General features: G+C 38.7%; 1 protein-coding gene across 4 annotated transcripts in view; it reads left to right on the top strand.

The window, feature by feature from the left end:
* GPR63 (G protein-coupled receptor 63) overlaps nt 1–25,571 on the top strand; it is a 51,940-nt gene extending 26,369 nt beyond the window's left edge. For all 4 annotated transcript variants that reach the window (XM_058734751.1, XM_058734750.1, XM_058734748.1 and 1 more), the window contains one exon: nt 20,060–25,571. In XM_058734751.1, the coding sequence (XP_058590734.1) occupies nt 20,208–21,467 (1,260 nt within the window). In that variant the 5' untranslated portion in view covers nt 20,060–20,207 and the 3' untranslated portion in view covers nt 21,468–25,571. The remainder of the gene's footprint in view (nt 1–20,059) is intronic.
* Nucleotides 25,572–25,919: the final 348 nt, after the last annotated feature.

The following is a 25,919-nucleotide window of genomic DNA, read 5'->3' as shown; positions in this document are numbered from 1 at the left end:
GATTTGAACCCACAAAACTGTGAAATCATGACCTGAGCTAAAATCAAGAGTTGGCTACTTAACCGACTGAGCCACCCAGGTGCCCCCAAATGCTTTATTCTTTGTTACATATACAAAATAATTTTACCAAATATCATTATCATTACTAACAACAATTATGCTAATTAAAGTCCAGAGTTTCTTTGCAGGTGTTTTTTTTTCCCCTTAAAATACAGGGTGTTCTAAGGGCATACAATAGAGTACTATATTCAAAAGATAAGTTCTTCATTGTGCTTATCAATTTGGCATATAGGTTCAGGTTCATTTATTTTTGTGTGTGTTAAATTTTGAGAGTTGACATACTTATCCCACCAATTTAGTACTTTTTTTAATATATAAAATATTTAAATGGTTCAAAAGTCAAAACTGTATAAAAATATGCTCAGAGAGGCCTTACTAACATCTGTTTTTCCATCTCAAGATCTTGTTAAAATGCAGATTGTCATTTAGTAGATCTGGAGTCTGATGTTCTGCATTCCTAACAAGCCCACAGGTGATGCAGGTGCTGCTGGTCCACACACTGCCCTTTGAGTAGCAAGTTCCTAGGTAATATTACAGATTTGCCAGCTTTTCATTTTGTATTTCATATAGAAGGGACAGGATAGCAAATGGCTTCATACTAAAGGCTTAGCCTTTTATTCAAATCAAACAGTATGAGTGAAATGATAGGAGACAGAAGACGACACAGGAAAAGGAGGAAAGAGGAGAGATAGCCAGTGTTCTGGAGAAGTCCTTCCTAGACCATCAGCAGCCTGCTGAAGGAAGTAGCAGCACTGGTGAGGGTAGAGGCTGAAGACACTTCCACCAAGAGGAGCAATCAAAAGCAGATGTTGGAATAGCTCCCTGGGGTGGTGGAGGCTGGGGTGGAATAGCTAGCTACCTGCTCTTCTCTGCTTTAGCCTGAAAAAGCACACGGTGGGAGCCTCCTTGAAATGTGTCCCTCAGTGTGGGCTTCACATACAGTTCACTAACTCCCAGGGACCACCATCTGTCCCACTAAGGAAGGCAACCCATTCAGAACCTGTCTTTCTGCAGTCTTCTGGGAGCTCTCAAGGTGAACAGTAGCAGAGCAGCCACAAAGCTGGGTCCTTCAGCCCTGTGTCCTGCACATCTGATCTGCATCTTTAACAACACGGCATTGTAACTAAAGAGGCTAGGAAAGTGAATAGTACTTGTTGAAATATGTCCAAAAGATGGTGAAGTTCATTCACTAACCTCAGTTGAGCTGTGTTACTTGGCTATAATGAATAATTCTTATAGGCTGAGGTTTTACTGTATTAGAATTTCATTGAGGCATGGCTTTGTGCTCTCTTCAATACATTGAAGTTACTCTGTGGGGTTCAATTTAATTATTTTTACTTCTCATAGAAATAATAAAAGCACATTAAAAATGCAATAAGAAAAGAAAAGGCCCACATTGCTACCACTGTTTACATATGACTGTCAGCATTTGGGTGATTATTTCCCTTGAGCGTGTGTGTGTGTGTGTGTGTGTGTGTGTGTGTGTGTGTGTAAAACAGAGTTATAATTATGCTGTGAAAGCAATTTTTATGATTTTTACATTATAAGCAATTCTCTATGTTTTTAAAGTCTTCATAAATAACACTTAAAGTGACTGAATCATGTCTTACTGAGTTAACTAGGTCCCTAAATATTGGTCATTTAAGTTGAAAGATCCTTAAAGAGTTGTCAGCATTTGATATATATGGAAATGGTAAGTAAAAGTAGATGATTAAGAAAAGGAAATGTTCTTTTTTGGTACCTTTTTTCCCCCTCTAAGTATAAAATTATCTCTAAATCTTGAAAAGTGTAAGACAGCTCCATTACTTTATTAAAGGGATTCATAGAGATGGGTATTTTACTTGGTAGTTATATGTAACAGAATGTATTTTTTTAATTAATTAAATTTTTTTAATGTTTATTCATTTTTGAGAGAGAGAGAGAGAGAGAGAGAGACAGAGCATTAGTGGGGGAGGGGCAGAGAGAGGGAAACACAGAATCCGAAGCAGGCTCCACGCTCCTAGCTGTCAGCACAGAGCTCGACTTGGGGCTTGAACTCACAAACTGTGAGATCATGACCTGAGCCGAAGTCAGATGCCCAGCTGACTGAGCTACCCAGGCACCCCATAACAGAATGTATTGCCTCCAAAGGAATCCCAATTTACTTTTTAAAATCAGTCTTCCCTCACTCTCTGGCCTTAGTTAAAAGCCTGATAAATCTTCCTAACAGGTTCCTTTCTCTTGGGGAGATAATGTGACTGAAACAGAATGCTAACCTACAGGTGTGCGTAGAATATAGTTGGAATATAAAGAGGGAGTGCTTAGTCCAGGTTGCAGCCTTGAGAAGAATTCCTGGAGAGAATGATTTCTTAAAGGAAGTGTTAGAGTGTATAAGAGTGACCTGACATAGAAATGTAGAAGTCTTCTTAAGTAGAGGGACCAGCAGGTGTCATGGGCCCATTCTCAGACCAGTCACTGCATGAAGATGGAGTGCTTGGTAGTCACACGACTACCTCCATGGCTCAGGAACCCTGTCCTTATCAAATGATGGGAGAAGAGGTACTAGTCAAAAACAATAACAACAAAAAAGAAAAACAAGTGGATATAATATAATCTGGGAGAGCAGAGAAGAAGGAAGCTTGTCTTAATTACTCAAGCATCCTTTACAAATTCTGATAAACAGTTTTTGAGTGACCATCCTAATGTACTCCCTTAGCTCCTGAATTCTTATCAATTATGAGTATGTTGATTTCCTCAGGTTTGTTGAGGAGAAAAAAAAAAGGTTGACCACTATTGCTGTAGTTGAATCCATCAGGTGTTTAAATGATTAGGATTGTGATTTTTTTAAAACAATTATTCATCTGGCCACAGTTGGTAGGTGAATTTAAAAAGGGAGGACAACATCAAAATAAAGGGCTTCTGCACAGCAAAGGAAACAACCAAGCCTAAAAGGCAACTTACGGAATGGGAGAAGATACTTGCAAATGATATAGCTGATAAAGAGTTAGTATCCAAAATATATAAAGAACTTTATACAACTCAACGCAAAAAACCCCACAAATAATCCAATAAAAAATGATCAGAATATATGAATAGACATTTTTCCAAAGAAGACATGGTGGCCAAAAGGCACATGAAAAGATGCTTAACATCACTCATCATCAGAGAAATGCAAATCAAAAACACAAGGTATTGCCTCACACCTGTCATGACTAAAATAAAAAACACAGGAAACAACAAGTGTTGGTGAGGATGTGGGGGGAAAAAGGAACCCTTTTGCACTGTTGGTGGGATTGCAAACTGGTGCAGCCACTCTGGAAAACAGTATGGAGGTTCCTCAAAAAATCAAATTAAAAAAATTTTTTTTAATTAATTTTTTAAGTTTTTTCCTCAAAAAATTAAAAATAGAACTACCATATGATCCAGTAATTGCACTACTGGGTATTTACCCAAAGAATACGAAAACACTAATTTGAAAGGATATATGCACCCCTATGTTTATTGCAACAGTATTTACAATAGTGAAATTATGGAAATAGCTGAAGTGTCCATCGAAAGATGGATGTATGTATATATACGTATGTATGTATGTATATGTGTACGTATATGTATATATACACACGTGTGTATATGTATATACACACACAATAGAATATACACACACATACACACACACGAATATTATTTGGCCATAAAAAGGAAGTAATACTGTCATTTGTAGCAACTTGAATGGATCTAGAGAGTATAATGCTCAGTGAAATAAGCCAGAGAAAGACAAATACTGTATGATTTCATTCATATGTGGGATTTAAGAAACAAAAGAAATGAACAGAGGGAAAAAAAAGAGACAAACCAAAAACCAGACTCTTAACTACAGAGAAAGCTGATGGTTACCAAACGGGAGGTGGGTGGTAGGGGGATGGGTGAAATAGGTCAAGGGGATTAAGAGTACACTTATCTTGATGAGCACTGAATAGTATGTAGGACTGTTGAATCACTGTTACACAACTGAAATTAATATAACACTGAATGCTAATAATACTGGAATTAAAATAAAAATATAATAAAAAGGAAGGACAAGACCATTTAGGAGGCTCCTACGTGGACTGGAGACATGATATGGGGGGTAAGGAGGAGAGAAAACAAAGAACTATGTGGGGGGCAGAATTGGCAGTGTAGAGTGATTTGGTGTGCTGATAGAAGGATGAGAAGAAACAGTGTTTGACTTCCAGGTTTTAGGTTGAAGTAAATGGATGGTGTGGCCATTAACTGCAATTAGGACGAAAAGTAGTGGCAGTAGTATTTTAGATTAGTATCTCTTTTTCAGTGCTTTTGTGTTTTTTAGCTGGGGTTTTCAAGACACCATAGCCTGATGCAAAGGAGTATATATATTTTAATGTCTATTTATTTTTGAGAGAAAGAGAGAAAGAGATCACAAGTGGGGGAGGGGCAGAGAGAGAGCGAGAGAGAGAGAGAGAGAGAGAGAGAGAGAGAGAGAGAGAGAGAATCCCTAGCAGGCTCCACGCTGTCAGCACAGTGACTGACATGGAGCTTGAACTCACAAATGTGAGATTATGACCTGAGCTGAAACCAAGAGTCGGACGCCTAACTGACTGAGCCACTCAGGTGCCCCTGGAATGCTATATTGAGAAGTGAAATCCTAGGGTAGCAAGGGGGGGGGGGTGGATAGGAAAGTGAGACAGGGAGGAAGTTGAAAAGCAAATGCAAGGTGGTGTGTTAACGACTTCATCAAGTGAATTACCTTCTAGATGGGCTTTAAAGAACTCTCCCTGGGCCTGGTGGTCATTTAGGGGCATAAGGGAGAGAGACGTCCTTTTCATCTTCTATGTCTCTCAGGCTGAAGTTCACCCCATGGGGGTTTGTTTTACCTTCACCCTTGGATTGGGGTTAAGGGGCTACTCTGGGCAGCCAGTGGGAAGCAAATCCCATGCCCCACAACACGGTGGGTGATATGAGTTGGGTGTTTGGAGGAGCTGGAACCTCTGTGGTTTCTGCAGGGTCAGATTTGGGCAAACAGCTGAGGTCGAAGGGATTTATGGAGGTACAGGTGGCAGGGGCGGGAGTGAAGATAGAGAGGCATGTAAACAGAGTCCAAAAAATTTTCCCAACTACTCTCAACCCTGTTCTCTTTCCCTAGTTGCCCATTTATAGTCTGTGAGAGTTTTATGGTGCTCTGATTTTTACTATAATGTTTTATTTTTTATTACTGCTCAGGTTTTAATCTTAGATTCATAGTCCTCTAGTTTATGAACCTAATACCTCCTTTCACATAATTTCTAGACTATGGGTTTAATATAATTGTGTTCCTCTATTTTTTCTCATCTTAGTCTGTTTGGGCTGCTGTAACTAAATACCATTTACTGGGTGGTTTACTTCTCACAGATCTGGAGTCGGGAAGTCCCAAGTTCACTGTGCCAACATGGTTGGGTTGGGGGCCCTCCAGGTTGCGGATTGCCAGCTTGTCACTATATCCTCTCATGGCAAGTGAGCTTTGTTGGGCCTCTTTTGTAAGGATATGAATGCCATTCACGGGGGCTCCACCATCATGACCTAATCATTTCTCAAAGACCCCACCTCCTAATACTATCACATTGGGCCATTCAGACTATAGAGATTCTCCAGCTCATTACTTACAGGACAGATGACTGCCCTAAGGTTTGGATCCAAGTAGGTACTTGATTTCATCTGTTCTCTGTGTATTCCTATGCTAATCTCTAGCTTGCATCCAAAATAGACAAGATATACCAAATGTTTCAGTAAAGAACTCTAAAGGCAATGCATTTGAATAAACTCTTCTTTTAAGGATGTCATAACGGCATAAGAGGCGACATTGGTTTATGAATATGTCAGAATTTTTTTAACTTAATGACTCAGTAGCTTTTTATTGAATATATACTATATGCCAGGCTCTTAACTGAGTTCAAGGATACCGTGCTGACCAAAAAATGTCACACCTCTACCTTCATGGAATTTGCTCTCTAGTTGGGGCAGGGGCATGGCAGGGTTGGGCACAGGCATGAATCAAAGGATGCCATGGATACCTGTAAATTGACTGCTGACTGAGGGTTGTCACAGAGAAGTGCATTTTGAAACGAGACAACAGAATGGGGGTGGTGGATAGCTTGGTCATGGGACCAAGAGAAGGTTCCTCTTGTAATGGAAGAGTAAGAATTTGTGAATTGAACAGGGAATGGGGGTAGGTGGTAGCAGGAGGCTGTTTATTATTTGGCAAAAGTTTACTGAACACCAACTGTGTGGTAGCTCAGTCGTAGGTGTTGGGAATCCAGTTGTGAATAACCTAGGCAAAAAGTCCTACCTTGTGAGAGTTGTTGATAGTTTGGACCAGGATAATGGCAGAGGAGTTTGAGACAAGTGGCTTGATAGGAACAATATTTAGGAGTCAAAATTGACAATTAGAGCTGAGGGAGGTAGATGTCAAGGTGACTCTTGTTTCTGGCATGTATAACCAGATGGGTGGCAATTGTCACTGAACATGGGAACACTGATGTGCAGTAATATTTACCCCACATTTCTAAATCTTTTTTTAAAAAGATATTTATTTATTTATGGGAGAGCACAAGCAGGGGAGGGGTAGAGAGTGGGTACAGAGGATGCTGACAGGCTGACAGCAATGAGCCCAATGTGGGGCTCAAACTCATAAACCACGAGATCATGACCTAAGCCCACATTGGATGCTCAACCTACTGAGCCACCCAGGGTACTGTACCCCTACCCCACATGTAATTGGATGTGCACAGTTTGAAGTGTTTTTGAGATATCCATGTGGAGATGTTAAATGAGCAGTTGGGTACTTGAGGCTGAAATTCAGAAGTAAGGTTTGGACCATTGAAAGACATTTGGCAGGTATCTGCATCAGGGAGTAATTGGAGCAAGCAAGGAGGAGATTGCTAATGGCACCAAAGAAAAGAACCAAGCTTTTAAACCTTTTTTAAAAACCTGTGTTTTTCAAAATCAGACTAGATTATATTGCTTTTAATGAGCATGTGGATTTCAATCTGAATGTCCAATATAGTCCCTTATGAAAACAAAACTTATTTTCACTCTTGCCCTGTGCAAATAATTTATAGGTGATAAGAGGAGATATTCAAGTTTTAACTAAGCGGTTATAGATCTAGGCAGTATGATTTGAGATTCCAGGTTCACTATTTAATAAGACTTGGTATTTCCTTCCAAATGTTGAATTTTCAGTCAAATACCATTGTGAGAAACATCGGTGGTAGTTAAATAGCATATCTGTGAACTATTCAAAAAGGCTGATGAAATTAAATTGGCCTGCATTTTCCCCAATAATAGTTTCAAGGCAGGTAAAGATTCTCAGTAGAACAATGACCTAACGAATGTGAGCCAAGGAATAAGAATTAGAAATAAGAGACAAAAGGAATATGAACAAAACCTGTCACCAGTGGGGCTCATCTTTTTTTTTTTTTTTTTTTTTTTTTTGCTTTTTGTATTTCTAGAAAGTTTCCTTCGGTTAATCTTCTATTAACCACTTAAAAATATATTTTCCTGGTTCGTAATTATAATTAATTTACTTTTCTATTAAATGCTGACCTTTCTCGCTACTCGAATTTCAGTTTTAATTGTCATCAGATGTCACTTAGAATATTCTTCTCTGAAACAGACCCTTGCTGACATTTAGTTTAATTTCTCAGTGTTTGTGGGGAAAAGTAACATGAATGCAAATAAATTCTCATGCTTACTAATCTGATTTTCCAAATGTCCACGGAAGAACTAAATTGAACATTAGTGAAAAAAATTCTTTTTTGTGCTGAATATTCTGGTTGGAATTAGAAATATATTGGGAATGGAACAGTGTTATAAATAGAACACTGCTTATAGTTCGTATTTAAATTGTGCACACATTTTTTTTCTTTAGCTTTACTGCATATAGGTTTTAAGTTAGATATACTCTAAAATAGGTGAAATTTTGTTCAGTGATGATTTTTTTCTTTGTAAAAATAATTCTAGGGGTGCCTGAGTGACTCAGTCCGTTGAGCGTCCTACTTTGACTCAGGTCATGATCTCGTGGTACGTGGGTTTGAGCCCCACACTGGAATTTGTTCTCACAGCACGGAGCCCACTTTGGATTCTCTGACTCCCTCTCTCTTTGGCCCTCCCCTGCCCCTCTCAAAAATAAATAAACATTAAAAGATAAATAAAAAACTTTAAATAAGACCTCCTCTACCCCATCCTCTCCACTTGATTGTTACATATTTTCTTTTGGTTAGTTTGTTCAAAGCTTCCTTTTACTGTACCTACAGGTAAACCAAAAATAACAGAATTCAGCCAAAAAAAATGTAGACATTGTTATAGTGAAACAAATTTATCTCTGGACTATTCTTTTTAGTTATAAAGCAGGTTGCCCAATGAAAGTGACTACTCTTTTTGTTTTTAATGAAATAAAGTTGAAATTTGGGCTGTCTCTTAGGTGAACTGCCTGGTTCTTTATTTCTGGTTCCACCTACTTCCTAACAGAACTCAGGAGTATACTCAGCCTATTTGCTTCCATCCTGGTGTGTTCTTTGTTTACCATTCTTTTCCAATTAGAATCTCTAGATGTGTAGTCAGAGTCTAATCTAGGCAAAGAGTATGGATTTTGTGTGATACATCATTTCTTTCCTCTCTTAGTTTTCCATTTCATTTCTTAATGAGAGGAAAGGTAGGGGTGAAGTTTTCCATTTAATTTCTTAATGAGAGGAAAGGTAGGGGTGAAGGGAGGGAGGTTTTGGGGCCATGTGAAATTTTTTTTTTTGTTTTTGGCTAAGAGTGTGGCAAATATCAGGACGTACAGTGGTGTGAGACCTTTTTTCCTTTTAGTAGAGCCTCTGGCTCAGAATAGGAGAGGATGCTCAGTTAGTCAAGACAAGAGCTCTCCTTTCTCCTTTCTTGTAGACTTACACTTTGTTCAAGACAGAAGCAGACAGTCTGAGTAAGGACAGTATTTCAAATTCTCACCTGTTTATATTCTGCTCTGTCAGTTATGAATTTGCTAGAACACTTGGGTTATTCTATTAGTCCTCTCCTGGTCTTTCCCAGTAGCCAGTTATGTGTTGACTTTGCTCGTTAAGGTACAGAAGAGTTCTAGAGTAGTAATTGTTTCAAGTTGGTGCTCCTCAACTCTTCTCAGTAGTCTGGGCTCAGTGGACTCCAGGCCAGCCTTCAGAGTGAGCTGGGACCGGGAGTGGTCAGAGGTCTTTAATGGGAGACCTGAGAAGCCTGAGCCAGGTCCTTGCTGTGCCCACCTGTTGAAAGGATCCATGATCTGGCTGGTTTGCTGCTCACCTTCTTCTCTATGGGTAAAGCGTGCTACAAGTGCGTATTGCATTTTAAGCATCACGAGTACATAGCTTTGTGTTGGGCCTGGTAGGTTATAGAGAAGATAGGTGGTAGCCTGCATCCTCAAGGACTTTTATACAGGAAACGGGTAAAGAAAAGTGTGATACACTAATAAAGATCAATGTTGGTTTAGTGTGAAAGAAACAACAACAACTACAAAACCAGAAATAAATAAAAGTTTTAAGCTATTTGATAAATGGGTCAGAATAACATACCCATAAAATTCAAAAAAACCTACTAAGGGGTGGACTAGATTTTTAGTGATAGGTGGAGCCAGCTATCACCTTGGAAGAGATATTTTGACATACTACAAGACTCCTAGAAAATGTAGAGAGATGGCAGGCCTTTGAAGTTTTGCAGGAATCTTTCCCCTTTAGGGAAAGGACATACGTATCTTACCAAGGTGTAGAGAGTAGGTACTATTTATTGTTCACTCAGCCTGTAGTTGAAAGCATGACATTCTGTGGAATGCAAAGGCAATTGAGGTCTCTGTGGGCTAGATTTTGACAGTGTGCTGGAGAGTTGATAGAGCCTTGGGGTAGGACAGTAGGGTGCCAGCTGGAGGTAAACTGCTCAGATGTTCTTTGGTAACACAGGTAAAGAAAAAAATAATAATTTGCCAGATCAATAGCTGTGTGCCACATGCCAGGGAATGTATTGATTTACTCCAGTAATGAAGTCACATCTGGTACAGCATCTGCTGTCTACAAAACCCATCTGTTTCTGTAAGGCCAGATAGGCAAGTTGAGTGTGGATGTGATAGGAAGGATCATCTTCATCCTTCCAATCCTTGATGGTGATCCCAATTTTTGTATTCTCTACAGGAATGAAACCATCATAGCCCTTACATGTCAAGGAACCAGTAAGGGAATTTTCCCGCTACTGAATATGTCTGTTGCAACTCCATATTTCAGAAAATAATATAGGCATGAGTTATGGGATGAGTGGGAGTTGGAACTGAGCTCAAACTTCATTAATCACATGGTTTCCATAAGCCTCTACTCTGAATGGTGCAACACAGTACCATTTTGGGTCTCCAGAAATGAGTGCCGGTTCAGAGCCATATTCAGCAATCCCACAAAATTCTGATTATTTCTCCTTCCTCAGTGTATAGTCACTCTGGTAATTGGCTGCAGGTTTTTTGAGGAAGACTGGTAAGAAAATTTATAGTACAGATTGGGCTGTGTAGCAAGGTCCTTCCTGAAGGGGACCTGGCTTGTTTTTACTCAAGGGGCTCTAGGTCTGTGTACTGGCTCAAGTTGGGAAATGATTGAGAGACTGCTAATTCCTTTCTTTCTTTTTTAAAAAATATTTATTTATTTATGACAGTGGGGATGGGTGGGGGGAGGAGCAGAGAGCGAAGAAGAGGAAAACAGAATCCTAAGCGGGGCTCAAACTCACAAACTGTGAGATCATGATCTGAACTGAAATCAGGAGTCAGATGCTTAACCTCCTGAGTTACCCAGGCACCCCAAGGGGCTGCTGCTTTCTATTTGATAGCCTTGATGCTTATACATATCAAGTAGGACTTGATAAGCTTCTAGTTATTTCTCTCTTAGAGACACCATGATCAGACACCAATGATCCTGCAGGTCAGACTTAGCTTTTGCTCTGCTGCATTATGGTAACTGTGCTCACCTCATCTCTGGTTAAGTGCTCTCACCTAGCTCCTGCCACTCTGGGGTACTGCCATCCCCATTTAATTCAGGAACCCCAGTTCTTGGATGGCAGCATTGCCCATTGCCACTCTTGGTCTGCAAAGAATAGCTTTGATAGAGATTCAAGAATGCTAATGGTTCTCTTAATCAGTGAATCTCTTAAAGCCTTGGTGGAAGCAGTACCCTCTAGATCCTACCAGGTGACAGTTAGAGGTGGGTGAACAGGTATTATATGATAAATCCAGTCCAGCATTCCTATCTGCCCAAGTCTTTGGATAGCTTCGTCTATACCAAAGATGTTAAGAGATCTCAATTTCATCTATTGTAAGTGACTTTTGGGACCAGCCTTCAGTTAATTAATTGAGCAAACTGTTAGAGCCATTATTAGTCAGCTGAGCTAACACAAAGAATCTTAGAATCCTTTTTTATTATGACCATATCAATAAATTTGATCTGATCTAATATATTCCTTCTGACCTGACTCATTACCTTCAGAATCCTTTTTCATTCATATTCCCTGGTTTTTAACTGGAAAAGTCTTGCATTTCTTTCTTCTTCTTTTTTTTTTAATGTTTATTTTGAGAGAGGGAAAGAGTGAGTGCACGTGCGAGCAAGAGAGGGGCAGAGAAAGGGGGGGAGAGAGAGAATCCCAAGCAGGCTCTGTGTTGTCAGTGGAGGGCCCCATGTAGGCTCATTCTCACCAACTGTGAGGTCATGAGCTCACAGAGCTCAGCACAGGTCATGAGCTGAAAGATCAAGAGTCGGATGCTTAACCGACTGAGACACCTAGGCAACCCTTGCATTTCTTTTTATGTAAGTGGTACTTCTTCCTAGGTCACACTTTGTGCTTCATCCTCTGGATTCTGCTTGGACTTTAGTCTGGTTGTAGGTACAGAAACAATAGAGGTGGTGGGGCAAGGGCTGTAGGAAGAGCAAAAGTCCCTTGCAAAGAACTACGTAAGGTGAGGCCCTTTCTCAGTGACTCTTCAGGCGACGAGAGACTAACCTCTTTATTTAAGGGGAGGAAAGGCCATTTCTGTTGGCCAGGAAGACCACAGAACAAGGTCCTCAGCTTCATCAAAATCCCCATGTACACCCATGTCAATATTCAGGCCCTGATTCCCTCCCAATCAGTGCTCTAATTTTAACAGAAGAAGACTCTATAAGATTGAGAATACAATTTACATTGTGATAGAGCCACCCACAGGATTGGACTTTGGTTTAGTTTTCAGAAATGTCATCTCTGGGGCTGTAGCAGATAGAAGTTACTTTCATAGTGGTTAATAAAGCTTTTTGGTTCTTCATCTAACCCTTGTGTCTGAAATGTAAAGTTCTCGATTTACTTTCCACACACCCCCCCACCCCCATCTAACAGAAATGCAATTCTGGGACCCACCACAGACTACAGAATTAGTGACTCTGGGTGGGGTTCAGCAGTCTGTATTTTAACAGGTGCTCCAGGTGATTCTTATGAACCCTTACCTTTGAGAACCACCTGAACACCTTCAGAATTCTCAGAGAAAATTATTTTTATTGGAGAATTCTAAGCAAGGGCAATTAAGGGACAGAATAATGACTTATTCAAGCATCCAGGGACTCAAAATTTACCTCCTTTGTTTTTTAAATTTTTAAAAAATTTTATTTGAGAAAGAGGTGAAGGGGGTCAGAGGGAGAGAGGGAGAGAAACTTAAACAGGCTTCATGCTCAGCATGGAGCCTGACGCCAGGCTCCATCCCACAACCCTGGGATCACAACCTGAGCCGAAATCAAGAGTCAGACGCCTAACCAGCTGAGCCACCCAGGCGCCCCAAAATTTACTTTCCTTGTGTTCTTCCTTCGAAAGCAATTGAGCAAACAGTTCCTGGGAAAGAAGGAAATAAAGGAAGCAGTGAAGTGGAAGAAAAAGGGCCTAGGAAATGTGGAAGCCAAGAGCCAAAAGCAGAAAGGAGGATTTCCAGGATGGTAGTAAAAGGGTGTCTCTGCCTTCTGCATAGCAGATCTGGGAAGTAACCACTCCAGGGAGGGATAGTAGGATGAAAGTATGACTCGGATATAAAAATGTAGTTGATAAATTTGGCCTTTCAAAATTAAATACTTGTAGGTATAGAATTTATCAGGTGGAACAGGTGAAAAAAATTATTGGCAGTTACTTCTAAAAATTGAAAATAAAAAATAAGTTAATTCTAGGAAATTCAAAATTTATATATGAAAGAAAAATATTCTATTGGTTTACTGACAGATATACTATTTATATAAATATATTAATGTTTATATTAATGTCTATTGTAATTCAAATTTTCAAATAAGATTTTGGTAGTATGAAGGGAGCAGAAATAAGTTGGAGTTACTATGACATCTAAATTGTCATCTATTCTAATAGGAAGTCAAGATTTAATATATAATATTGATGAATCAAAAGGTAGCAATTTCTTCATATTATTTAGATATATAAAGAATAAGTACTTGAAAAGCCTTTGAAATAATTAAAAATGGCTACTGCAGAAAATGGTAATGGATTGGTGAAGGGTGGTACAGGGCTCAACTGTCATTTAAAAAATCATTTGAGGGGCGCCTGGGTGGCTCAGTCGGTTGAGCGTCCGACTTCGGCTCAGGTCACGATCTCGCGGTCCGTGAGTTCGAGCCCCGCGTCAGGCTCTGGGCTGATGGCTCGGAGCCTGGAGCCTACTTCCGATTCTGTGTCTCCCTCTCTCTCTGCTCCTCCCCTGTTCATGCTCTGTCTCTCTCTGTCCCAAAAATAAATAAATGTGAAAAAAAATCATTTGATTATTTAAAAATTATGTGCATATGTCACATAATTAAATATTAAAGTGAGTAAAGAAGAAATTCCTTAATCTCACAAAACAGTGCAAATGAACTTAATTTTCTAAATATGTATTGGGCTGTATGCAAAGCATAATAGAGGGAACTGTGAAATTAATAAAATCAGTCTATGCCTTCTAGAATATAATCTTTGCAGAGAATAAGGTAGCAGTAGCAGGTAAGGCCAGAGAATACTACAACCTCCACTGTCCATTCTAGGCACTGATACCCCAGTAATTGTGGCATTCTGGCACAGTCCAAATGTAAAACACTTTCCTCATATCATTAACCTAGTTACCCCAGTGTTGTTTCTGTAGATCCCTTAAGAAGAAGGAAAGAATCATAAGTCCAATTACTTCTGCCTTATGTGAGTTTTACATGTGCACATTACATGTAGGGTGTGTATATATACATGTATGCACACATTTACACAGAATTTTAAGTTCTTCTTCTTTGGAAAATGTAGTAAGAGTTTCCCCTGATGGCAAATAAAGATAGATTAAACATTATGACTCTTATACAGATATTATCAAAATAAGCTAATTTTCTAGTTCTCATGTTGCTACTGTCCCATTTCCTTTGGAAATGTAAATTTTATTTTATTTTTTGGAAATGCATATTTTAACTGTACAACTTTAAAAAAAAATTTTTTTTAACGTTTATTTATTTTTGAGAGAGACAGAGCGTGAATAGGGGAGGGGCAGAGAGAGGGAGACACAGAATCTGAAACAGGCTCCAGGCTCTGAGTAGTCAGCACAGAGCCCGGCGCGGGGCTCGAAATCATGGACCAGGAGATCATGACCTGAGCCGAAGTCGGATGCTTAACCGACTGAGCCACCCAGGCACCCCTGTACAACTTTTATTTAGGGTTGCCTGGGTGGCTCAGTCGGTTAAGCGTCCAACTTTAGCTCAGGTCGTGATCTCATGGATCCTAGGTATGAGCCCTGCACGGAACTTTGTGCTGATAGCTCGGAAGGAGCCTGGAGCCAGCTACAGATTCTGTGTCTCCCTCTCTCTCTGCCCCTCCCCCACTCACGCTCTGTCTGTCTCTGCCTCTCAAAAGTGAATAAACGTTAAAAATTTTTAAAACTTTTATTTAGTTTTATATAAAATTACAAAGAAACTTCAGATCACAATTGTATTTGATGAGGAGTCCTGAGAGGGAAGAATCTTTTAACATAGTTACTATGAGCATTCAAAGCTGCTGCTTTGCTTATTATGGTTCAAAGTAAGAAGAAGAAGGCCAGAGAATATTTACATTCTGGTAAGCCAGAAGTACAGTGAATAAAGAACACTGTATAGATACCAGGGCAAAGGCATTATTAAGTCCATGCATGCTGTGTTCCTTGATATTTATAAATTCTGGTTCTTAATGTTTAACTATAAAATTGCCTTTAATTCCTTTGTAGCTTCCTTATATATTAGAGAAATGGACCATTTATATTTAATAGACACCAAAAAGCTGATGCAAAGCTCTATGTGCATGGGTTGGCTTGATAGTGGGTGGACTTCAGTATGCAAGGTGATTGGGCACCAAGGTAGCATTTTTCTTAGGGTGCCATCAAATGTTAGAATCTAGAGTTTTTTACTCTAGGGCTTTCTAATTATTGGAATCGACAAACCTTTTAGTCCTGCATGGGTAGCACATGCCAGGCTGCTGGTGCTTTGGGAACAGCACTTTGGGTGGAGAAGAAGGCGAGGTGCTCTTATGGAATGTGCAGCTATTCATGGAGTCTCTCTGTTTTCAGCCCTGCACTGATACTCTTAAGTTTATGCTTATCAGATTCAGTTGTGCCACAGACTTGTGCTGATGGAATGAGAGTGTGTGATTTCCTGTGGTTGCTCACAAGAGGGGAGACCTGGGCATGGAGTGGGGTTCTGGTGGCTCTGGAGATGGGTTTTCAGTCAGTTTAACAGTTTTCAGTGCCACCTACTTTCTGTAATCCTACCTTCCAATCCAGAGTTGCTCTGGAGATATGTCTACAGGGTGTGTCAGCTTCTTCTAAGCTTATTTCCCTGGAAGTATTGAGGATAAAGAGGTCTCTGTTCTGTTCAGTCAGCTACCATGTTGCTATCTGCTTTTTGTCTTGAGACACTTTAAAAAAAATCCCTTATCTATTAGTGTATATTTCCTTCATACCTTTTGTCCTTTGGGATGTACATTTTGTTTAGAAAATCCTTTACTGACATTTCAAGTATGATTTTGAGATGCAGGGTCTATGGTCAGTCTGCACTTAAAAAAATTTTTTTTAATGTTTATGTTTTGGAGGGGGAGGAGAGAGAGAGAGAGAGTGAGTGAGCGAGCGAGCCTGAGTGGGGCGAGGGGCAGAGAGAGAGGGAGACACAGAATCCCAAGCAGGCTCCAGGCTCTGAGCTGTCAACACAGAGTAAGATCATGACCTGAGCTGAAGTCGGGCGCTTAACCAACTGAGCCACCCAAGTGCTCCATTGGTCTGCACTTTTTAACCAGAAGTCCAGGAACCACTTATTAATTTCTGCCTCTCTAGTGCCTGGTACATACAAGGTACTTGAATAAATATTTGATGAATGAATTTTTGAATTAAGTTAGAAGTTTTTATAGTAATGGGAGGGTTTGATGGCAGAAAAATATTATGACTGTATATGTTTATATAACAACCTAAAAAGCATCTTCTAAATTGTGGTTCCTCTTTGGCTCCATCCCATTTTTTGTTTTTGTTCTTCAACATGGTCAAGGAGACCAAATGTTTTAAAGTGTGTCTATCAACAAAATAAAAAGGCAGCCTACTGAATGGGAGAAAATATTTACAAATCATATATCTGATGAGGAGTTAATATCCAAAATTCATAAAGAACTCCTATAATTCAACAGCAAAAAAAAAATCCTAATAAAAAGTGAGCAGAAGATCTGAATAGACATTTTCCCAAAGAAGACATACAGATGGCCAACAGGTAAATGAAAAGATGCTCAACTTCAGTAATCATCAAGGAAATGCAAACCAAAACCAGTGAGACGTTACCTCACACCTATTAGAATGGCTATTATCAAACAAACAAGAAATAAGTATTGGTGAGGATGTGGAAAAAAAGGAACTGTCATGCACTATTGGTGGAAATCTAAATTGGTGCAGCTGCTATAGAAACAGTATGGAAATTTCTCAAGAAATTAAAAATAGACCTATCATATATTCAACAGTTCCACTCTTGAGTATCTGAAGAAAACAAAAACATGAACTCAGAAAGATATATGCACCCCCATGTTCATTGCAGCATTATTTACAATAACCAAGATACGGAAACAACTTAAGGGTCCATTGATGGATGAATGGATAAAGAAATCGTGGCATATATACACAATGGAATATTATCCATTTTTATCCATAAAAAGAGTGAAATCTCGCCATTTACAACAATATGATGGACCTCAAGGGCGTTATGCTAAGTGAAACCCATCAGAGACACATACTATATGACCTTTTAAATGGAATCTAAAACAAACATAAAATAAGAAAAACCCCAATAACCAAGCTCGTAGATACAAGAGAACAAGATTGATGGTTGCCAGTGGTGGGGGATAGATGTGGGTGAAATTCGTGAAGGGGGTCAAAAGGTACAAACTTCCAGTTAAAAAGTAAGTAAGTCGTGGTGATGTATAGTGTGGTGACTATAGTTAATGATACTGTATTGCATATTTGAAATTTGCTAAGAGAGTAGATCTTAAAAGTTCTTATCCCAAGGAAAAAATTTTGTAACTGTGTGGTGATGGATGTTAACTATATGGTGGTGATCATTTCTCAACATATACAAATATTGAATCATTATGTTGTGCAAATGAAACAAAGTTATATATCAATTATATCGCAATAAGAAAAAATAAATAATAAATCATGTACTACTCTAGGATGGAAATATGTTTGTTTTACTTGGTGACACACAATTATAGCTATTACATTAGGCTTAAGATATACATTTGTGGCGTGCCTGTTTGGCTCAGTCAGTTAAGCATCGAAGTCTTGATTTTGGCTCAGTTTGTGGGATCGAGCCCTGTGTCAGGCTCTGTGCCAACAGCATGGAGTTTGCTTGGGATTCTCTCTCTCTCCTCTCTCTCTCTCTCTCTCTCTCTCTCTCTCTCTCTGCCCCTTTCTTCCCCACATGCTTGGTCTCTCTCAAAAATAAATAAACATAAAAAAGATACACGTTTGCCTTTATGGTTTTTCTTTAGAGATAGATGTATTGAAACTGATTTGTGTAGCAAATACAGTCTTTATTCTTATTTGTATGCATGTTTAGGCAATTTTATTTATTATATTTAGGTAATTTTAAAAAGTTTTAATGTTTATTTTTGAGAGAGAGAGAGAGGGAGGGAATGGGGGAGGAGCAGAGAGAGAGGGAGACACAGGATCCGAAATAGGCTCCAGGCTCTGAGCTATCAGCATAGAGCCTGATGCAGGGCTCAAACTCACAAACTGTGAGATCATGATCTGAGCCAAGTCACATGCTTAACTGACTGAGCCACCCAAGCGCCACTATATTTAGGTAGTTTTTAAAGAGACTTATGGTGATTATATTGTAAAGCTTTCCAGCTGCCACTGCTCCCTACACATTGGACCTTTGTAGTTAATAAAGTTTGAAAGTTACTGGATTAGTGTGGTCTCTTATTCAGATATATTTTGCATTTGAAAGTGACTATGTGAAGATGGATAAAAACCTAATAGGGACAAAGAACTTAAGCTATAAAAATGAGAATAAATAAATTAATATTTTGAACAGATTAGTATTCTCTTTATTCATAAAGGCAGCCCTAGACAATGAAGAGGGGTAGATACAACTATGTAGAGAGCCTGTGAGTTGGGTCCAGTGCTGGATCTTGGTCTTGCAAGTGGGATGCCTCCACCCCTCATACCCCAAGAAGTAAGTGAATTTTTTTGCATTTTCACTTAAAACTGATGTCTTAATTCTAAGTTCAGATAATGAACAAATTACAGTGTTGTTTTAAACTTCTGTGCATTTATTTTTCCCCCCCAATATTGGGGATTTATTAAAAGAATTTTATTAAAATTTATTAAAAGAGATTTATTAAAAGAATCTACTCAGGAATACAAAGAGAGTCCTTTCTATTAAAAAGGTTACCTCCCCAGTAAAGAAAGAAGAGCCCATACCACAAAAGTAGGTTAGATAGTAGGTTAAGAAAGTCCCTTATAGAAAATTCTAGGGTTACAGAAATTGATAAGAAGTTGGAGGTAAGGATAAAAGAAAGGTGATAAGAAACTTTTTGGAACAAGAGAACCATATATCTTAGTAACTTTTCTGTAGTAGATTTCTTCATACTGGAACGTTTTTCTGGTCATCTCCTTTAGAATCCCCATTTTATTATTTGTTTGACATATTTTATCAAGTTGCTAACACCTAGCCAGGTCTGTTTTAGGGAGAAGAAACTGAGAAGATTATATAAACCAGAAATTAAAAGATGGAAATGGATGGGCATGGGCAAGAAGAGGGACTATGAGAAGCAAAGAGAGCTTTAGAAAAAAAAAGTCTTAAAAATATGACCAAGACTTATAATGTATAATTTTCTTCTCTTCTTGAATAACTTCTCCAGTATGGTTGGTGTTGGGATTTCAGAGAAGAAACACACACAAAAATAGAAAGCCAGGAAACTTATTTTAGACCTTCATAGAAAATAACCTAGTACCTATAGGGGGTTAGAACAAAAGTGTGTGATTATCATGTGTTAAATAGAAACTGAATTCAGTATTCTTTGCCAAATAGTTTTTGTGTTATTGTAAAAATGGAATATGAACCTGTACCAAAGAGTTATTAAGAAAAATATTAGTAATCTCAGGAGAACCAGATACTAAAATCTCTATTAATAGCAACTGTGGAAAGGCCATGCTGCTATTGGAAATTTAAAAGAAAAATTAACTGGAAGGTTGTAACTTTTGCTTTTGAGGCAGTAATACAGTTTGATTCTCTTCACTTTCACTTTATTTATAAATGTCATGAAAATTCCATCATGGTTGACAAATACAAAACAGAACAACAATATTTTAGTGCTGACTAGGCTAAGAGACTTAGGTATTTTTCACGGTTTAAAAAAGTGGTATTTCATGATGAAGGTAAGAAGTTAAATGTTATTTACAAAGCCCATTTCTCATTTACTTTTTGTATTTTGGGCTTGTTTGCAGGGAAAAGGTCTCCTTTGGAAGATGGAACTCTGTCCGTTTTCCAGAATGTGTTTCCAAGTCCATCAGTGAAACATGATACTGCTGCTGTGTGTTGAAATGCTTGAAGAACGCCCACATCTCTGCGAGCGCCTTTCATCCTGCTGAAACCATGGTCTTCTCTGCAGTGTTGACTGCGTCCCATACTGGGGCAACGAACACAACATTTGTAGTCTATGAAAACACTTACATGAACATTACGGTCCCTCCGCCATTCCAACATCACGGCGTTGGTCCATTGCTCAGATACAGTATGGAAACCATGGCTCCCACTGGGATCAGTTCCTTGACAGTGAATAGCACAGCTGTAACCCCAACACCAGCAGTTTTTAAGAGCCTAAACTTGCCTCTCCAGATCATTCTTTCTGCTATAATGATATTTATTCTGTTTGTATCTTTTCTTGGGAACTTGGTTGTTTGTTTGATGGTTTACCAAAAAGCTGCCATGCGCTCTGCAATTAACATTCTCCTTGCCAGCCTGGCATTTGCAGACATGTTGCTTGCAGTGCTGAACATGCCCTTTGCCTTGGTAACTATTCTTACTACAAGATGGATTTTTGGGAAATTCTTCTGTAGGGTATCTGCTATGTTTTTCTGGTTGTTTGTGATAGAGGGAGTAGCCATCCTGCTCATCATTAGCATTGATAGGTTCCTTATTATAGTCCAGAGGCAGGATAAACTAAATCCATATAGGGCAAAGATTCTAATTGCTGTTTCTTGGACGGCTTCCTTTTGTATAGCTTTTCCTTTGGCTGTAGGAAACCCTGACCTGCAGATCCCTTCTCGAGCCCCCCAGTGTGTGTTTGGGTATACAACCAATCCAGGTTATCAAGCTTATGTGATTTTGATTACTCTAGTTTCTTTCTTCATACCCTTCCTGGTGATACTGTATTCATTTATGGGCATACTCAACACCCTTCGGCACAATGCCTTGAGGATCCATAGCTACCCCGAGGGGATATGCCTCAGCCAGGCCAGCAAACTGGGTCTCATGAGTCTACAGAGACCCTTCCAGATGAGCATTGACATGGGCTTTAAAACACGTGCCTTCACCACCATTTTGATTCTCTTTGCTGTCTTCATCATCTGCTGGGCCCCGTTCACCACTTACAGCCTTGTGGCAACGTTCAGTGAACACTTTTACTATAAGCACAACTTTTTTGAGATTAGCACCTGGCTACTCTGGCTCTGCTACCTCAAGTCTGCATTGAACCCACTGATTTACTACTGGAGGATTAAGAAATTCCATGACGCCTGCCTGGACATGATGCCTAAATCCTTCAAGTTTTTGCCGAGTCTTCCTGGCCACACAAGGAGAAGAATCCGTCCCAGTGCTGTCTATGTGTGTGGGGAACACCGAACAGTGGTGTGAATATTGGAACTGCCTAACATTTTGGGTGATGGTTGTTCTTTATCGGACTTTGAGTTTTCTCTCACATGGGTTCTCCAAGTATATTTCATTGTTTTTTATAGGGTGTGTGTGTGTGTGTGTGTGTGTGTGCGTGCAGTGTAAAGAAAGAATGGTGGTTAGTTATAATTCTGTTACCGAGGATACACAATAGGGAAATGATCACAAATGTTACCTCCAAGGTTCAAGAGAAATCCTTGATTTAGTGTGGGGAGATGGTTTTTTTGTTTCTTTGATTGATTTTGTTTTTGAAGCAGGAATCAGGATTGTGCTTATTGAGCCTGCAGTTACATTGAATTGTAGGTGTTTTGTATGCTGCTAAGGTATGCTTAATTGAGTTTATCAGGTTTTTTCTGGAAGACATTGCTGCTTTTTGCCATCACATTGGAGCCAAAACCACCTATGTCTCAGTAGATAAATACTTACTTTTATTAAAAAAAAAATAACCCAAGGGGGTTAGTGACATTTTAAAGGTCATTAATATTTACTTTGGTGCACTTTAAGAAATAATGTACAAACTGATTTAGTCATGTTTTTCAGAATTGTTTTTATACATGTTGTGCTTTAGGGAACATTGCATTATCATTTCTAGGAAGATAGTTTTTAAAATATGTTTTATCTGCATGTCCAGTTTTAAAGGAGAGAACATAAAAATGTAGACATTTTTCTAAGCACGATAGTGATTCTTTGGAGCAAATAGGGCAAAGTCGAGGAGACAGAGCATCCCTGCTAATTTAAATGGGATTGAGTTGAGTGGGCTGGTGTTTCCTTTACTCAAGAATTCTCACAGAGTCTAGTGGGGAGAAGGACTTCCCATTTATTGGACGCCTACCATCTTCCAGGCACTGTGCATTATTTTATCCTCACAGCATCCTGTGAGGTGGGTAGTATTTTCTTTTTTGTGAAGAAAGCAAGTCTCAGAGAGACTAAAATCCTGCCCAAGGTTAATGGTAGAGCTGGACTCCAAAATATCTGTCTGAATCCTGAGACTCCTGTTCTACTGTGCCACATAGATATATCATTCTGGTTTATTATTTCATAGTCAAGAAGGAACTCTGGGTATCATGTAATTTTTTTAGACTAAAACCTTCCTTTTAAAAATAGCTTCACTTTTTTTTTATTACCAAAAGAAACGTGAAAACATTGCAGTAAGTGTGGAAGATACAAAAGAAATTATTCACAATCACCCTTGGAATTTAAAGATCTCAGATAAATAAGGCTATAAAGAAATAAGGTGATTTTTTTTTTTTTTCAAAACAAGTGACTGACAATTATGGAGAAGTTAAATACAGCTGTGTGGAAGTCTTGGCCTTGCAGCTTCAGAGGTTTCCAGTTGTCCAGCTGTTTCTAAATATTCTGGGCGGAACAGCATTACTGCCCTGGGGTTTGCCCACAGCAGGGCTGGAATTTGTGAATATGCTCAAAAGTGTGTCTCCCACAAAGAGGCAAAGATAAGCCCTGGTCTGAGCATAGAGCAAGTTCTAATAGGGCAAATCTGGGGTTTCAAACTATTTTTCTCTTGCTGAAGACCTGCCCCTCTGAGCTGTCAGCACAGAGCCCAATGCAGGGCTCAAACTCATAAACCGAGAGATCATGACCTGAGCTGAAGTCGGATGTTTAACCAGTTGAACCACCCAGCCGCCCCTCATGGGCTTTATAAATAGCTAAGTTAACCATTTTTGGATTTTTATAGCATCTTTTTGGAATCTTAGTGCTTTGTGAGCCAGTGGGGAAAAAGCCTCTGTTTCTTCAGTTTTACAACCACAGAGCTGGATTAAATGAATCGTGCCCAACTTTAATGTGCTTTTTTCCACATGAGAGTAGAGATTTGTGAAGAGTCCAGCTGATGTCAGCATCAGTCTTTGGCTTACAGTATTACTTCTTTACATTTTATTTATTATCTGTCTCTTAAAATGGAATGTCTACTGAATGTCTGAAGAGCCTATAGCACAGTATCAGGAATTAGGACTTGGGAAGGTTCCATCACAAAGGACTTGGGGAACCCTGCTCTTAAGACAGTTGTAATGGTATTAGAACTCATTTTCCAGGTAAAGAACTCTTTTGGTTCTCAAAGCATATTATTCAGCATGTTGTTTTGGGATCAGCTTCTGCTGATAATCACCTACCTCTTTGGTTTCTAATTTATATTATTCACAGATTAAAATTGTTTTGTCCACTAGGGATCTTACAGAACATAAACACTGTAGTAGATACGTAGAAGCACATGGAAGTGAATCATGCTTTCCATTTTCAATATAAACTGGATTTCAAGCAGATATTAATAAGTATATTTGGCTTTCTCTAAGGAAAGTCAGCACGATCTGTATTCATCTTACATTGGCAGTAGGTCTCGATACTCCTTTTGTGATAGGAGTTGAAACTGTGCTTTGCTTTCTTTGTCCTTGTTTTTTTATGAGCCACCCTTGGGTACTTTTATGCTGCCTGGTGGGCAGAGCATCATTTGGTGGGAGCACGGAGCGCTTGCTGAGATGCTTGGTGTTTGGGAAAGAAGACCATGTGGGGCCTTAGTGAGAACTCAGCAACAACACTGAACAGCGGTTCTCTTCACACTGGATACTCTTGATCAGAGGACAGTTTACAAATCATTTTGAATGTTTTTATTATGTATACATTTTGAAAGCTTTAAACAAAAAGTACTCTGGTGTACCTTTGAAAAATTTAGGTGCAGAATCCTATGTTGCCTATTTCCCTGTGTTTCCTTGAGGGAAAAAAAAGTATCACTACTAATTATCGCCGCTGACTGACATAATCAGAAATGTTTTTGTTTTCATTTTCCTTCTGGCTAATAAGTAAAGAGGCGTGAAAGAGACAATGAGATATTTGTGGTCAAGAGAAAGAGACAAAAGAAATCCTCAGTAGTCTGGAGTAGGGATATTCAAACTTTAATACGAAATTGTGTCTATTCCCAGGGGAGCTTGTTAACACTACAGATGCTTGGGTTCCCCAGAGGGTCTGGGGGTGGGGCCCAGGGATGAACGCTTTTATTTTATTGAGCGCTCAGTTGGATCCTGATGCACGTCCCTGGGTTCCTGATTCTGATGCTGGTGCTTCAAGAAGCACTCCTGTTGAAAATATATGCATTTTAATATTGCCTGTTTTATGTTTGCATTGGAAGCCATTATCTCCTAGTGTATGGGTAATTCACATTGAGGGGAGAGTCTGTGCATCATTGTGCTTCATTTTCTGCCATATGCATTAGTGCTGGATCTCGCCAGTGTTAGCCACACCTTCTCTCAGCTGGCAAATTCTGGTAGACCATATTGTTTCACGGTAGAGGAAAGAGAGTGACTTAATATTTAAAAGTCATGACTTTCAAGAGTCTGGTTCCTCTAATATTTTCTTTTCTTATAGAGAGATGTCTTTATTGTATATAATCTCCAGAAGAGTATGAGGGGAATGTAAAGACTCATCTAATTATTGCTCTGCTTATGCCAGTTATGTTCAATGGAAGCATGAAGAAAATAAAATAACCTTTTTAATATATGTATTTTGGTTGCTGACAAAGATAATTTGTTCCTAATCTTTGCTTTTGTTTACATGAAAATATTTATGTATATATCACAGAAAAAATTTTACCTGCTTGACATTTTATTCTACCGTGAATTTTAAGTTTAAAGGACTGCTTAATTCAAATTTATTTTCACAACCATAGTACTGCTAAACAGCCTTCTTTGAAAACTCAGTTTTTAAATCATAAAAATATCAAAGCACATGTTTGTTATTTCAGGTAAATGGTAATACATTTCTTAGCTATATATTGGTACTAGTCCTTTGTAATTAAAATTAATTTATTTTACAAAGCCCCTGACCTATATGAAAAAAAAAAAAAAAACCTTTGAATTTTGGGTTGTAATTCAAAAATAAAAACTATGGTTATTTGTGCATATTGTTATTACAACCAGGAAAAGAGCTCCCAATAAGAAGATGAGTAAATATTTAACATTGCTAAAAGTGGAGTTTTTAAAAAAGGACTACTTCATCTTATCTTAGAAAAATTTGTCATGAATAATACTTTCGGTTAAATTAAAATCTGAGTTGAGTTTCAAACCCTGCTTCCTTTGGGTTTTTATTTTCAAATTAGCTCTCAAAGCCTGTGTGTATATAATTATATTCCAGTTTTAGAAGTTCTCAGAGAAGTTAAAGATGAAATGAAACTTGGCAAAAGACCACTGATATTAAGAACCAGTTTTAAGGAATTCTCTCTAGGAGAATTATGAAAATTTTACTGCTGAATTATTTAAAATTGGATTGTCACTTGGCAAAGCAATGACAATGTCTGCTCTTATTTTGACAAAATGATTTCAGACTGCACTTCCATTTCTAAAACCTAAGGCCTTTCTAAGATGCACTTTTAAATCGATAAGAAATATCAATTATTTGTACATGAGTTTCAAC

The sequence above is a fragment of the Neofelis nebulosa genome, chromosome 6 (genome assembly GCF_028018385.1).
Source record: "Neofelis nebulosa isolate mNeoNeb1 chromosome 6, mNeoNeb1.pri, whole genome shotgun sequence".
NCBI lineage: Eukaryota > Metazoa > Chordata > Mammalia > Carnivora > Felidae > Neofelis > Neofelis nebulosa.
The sequence above is the reverse complement of the archived record's forward strand: the minus strand, read 5'-3'. Positions and strand labels throughout refer to the sequence as shown.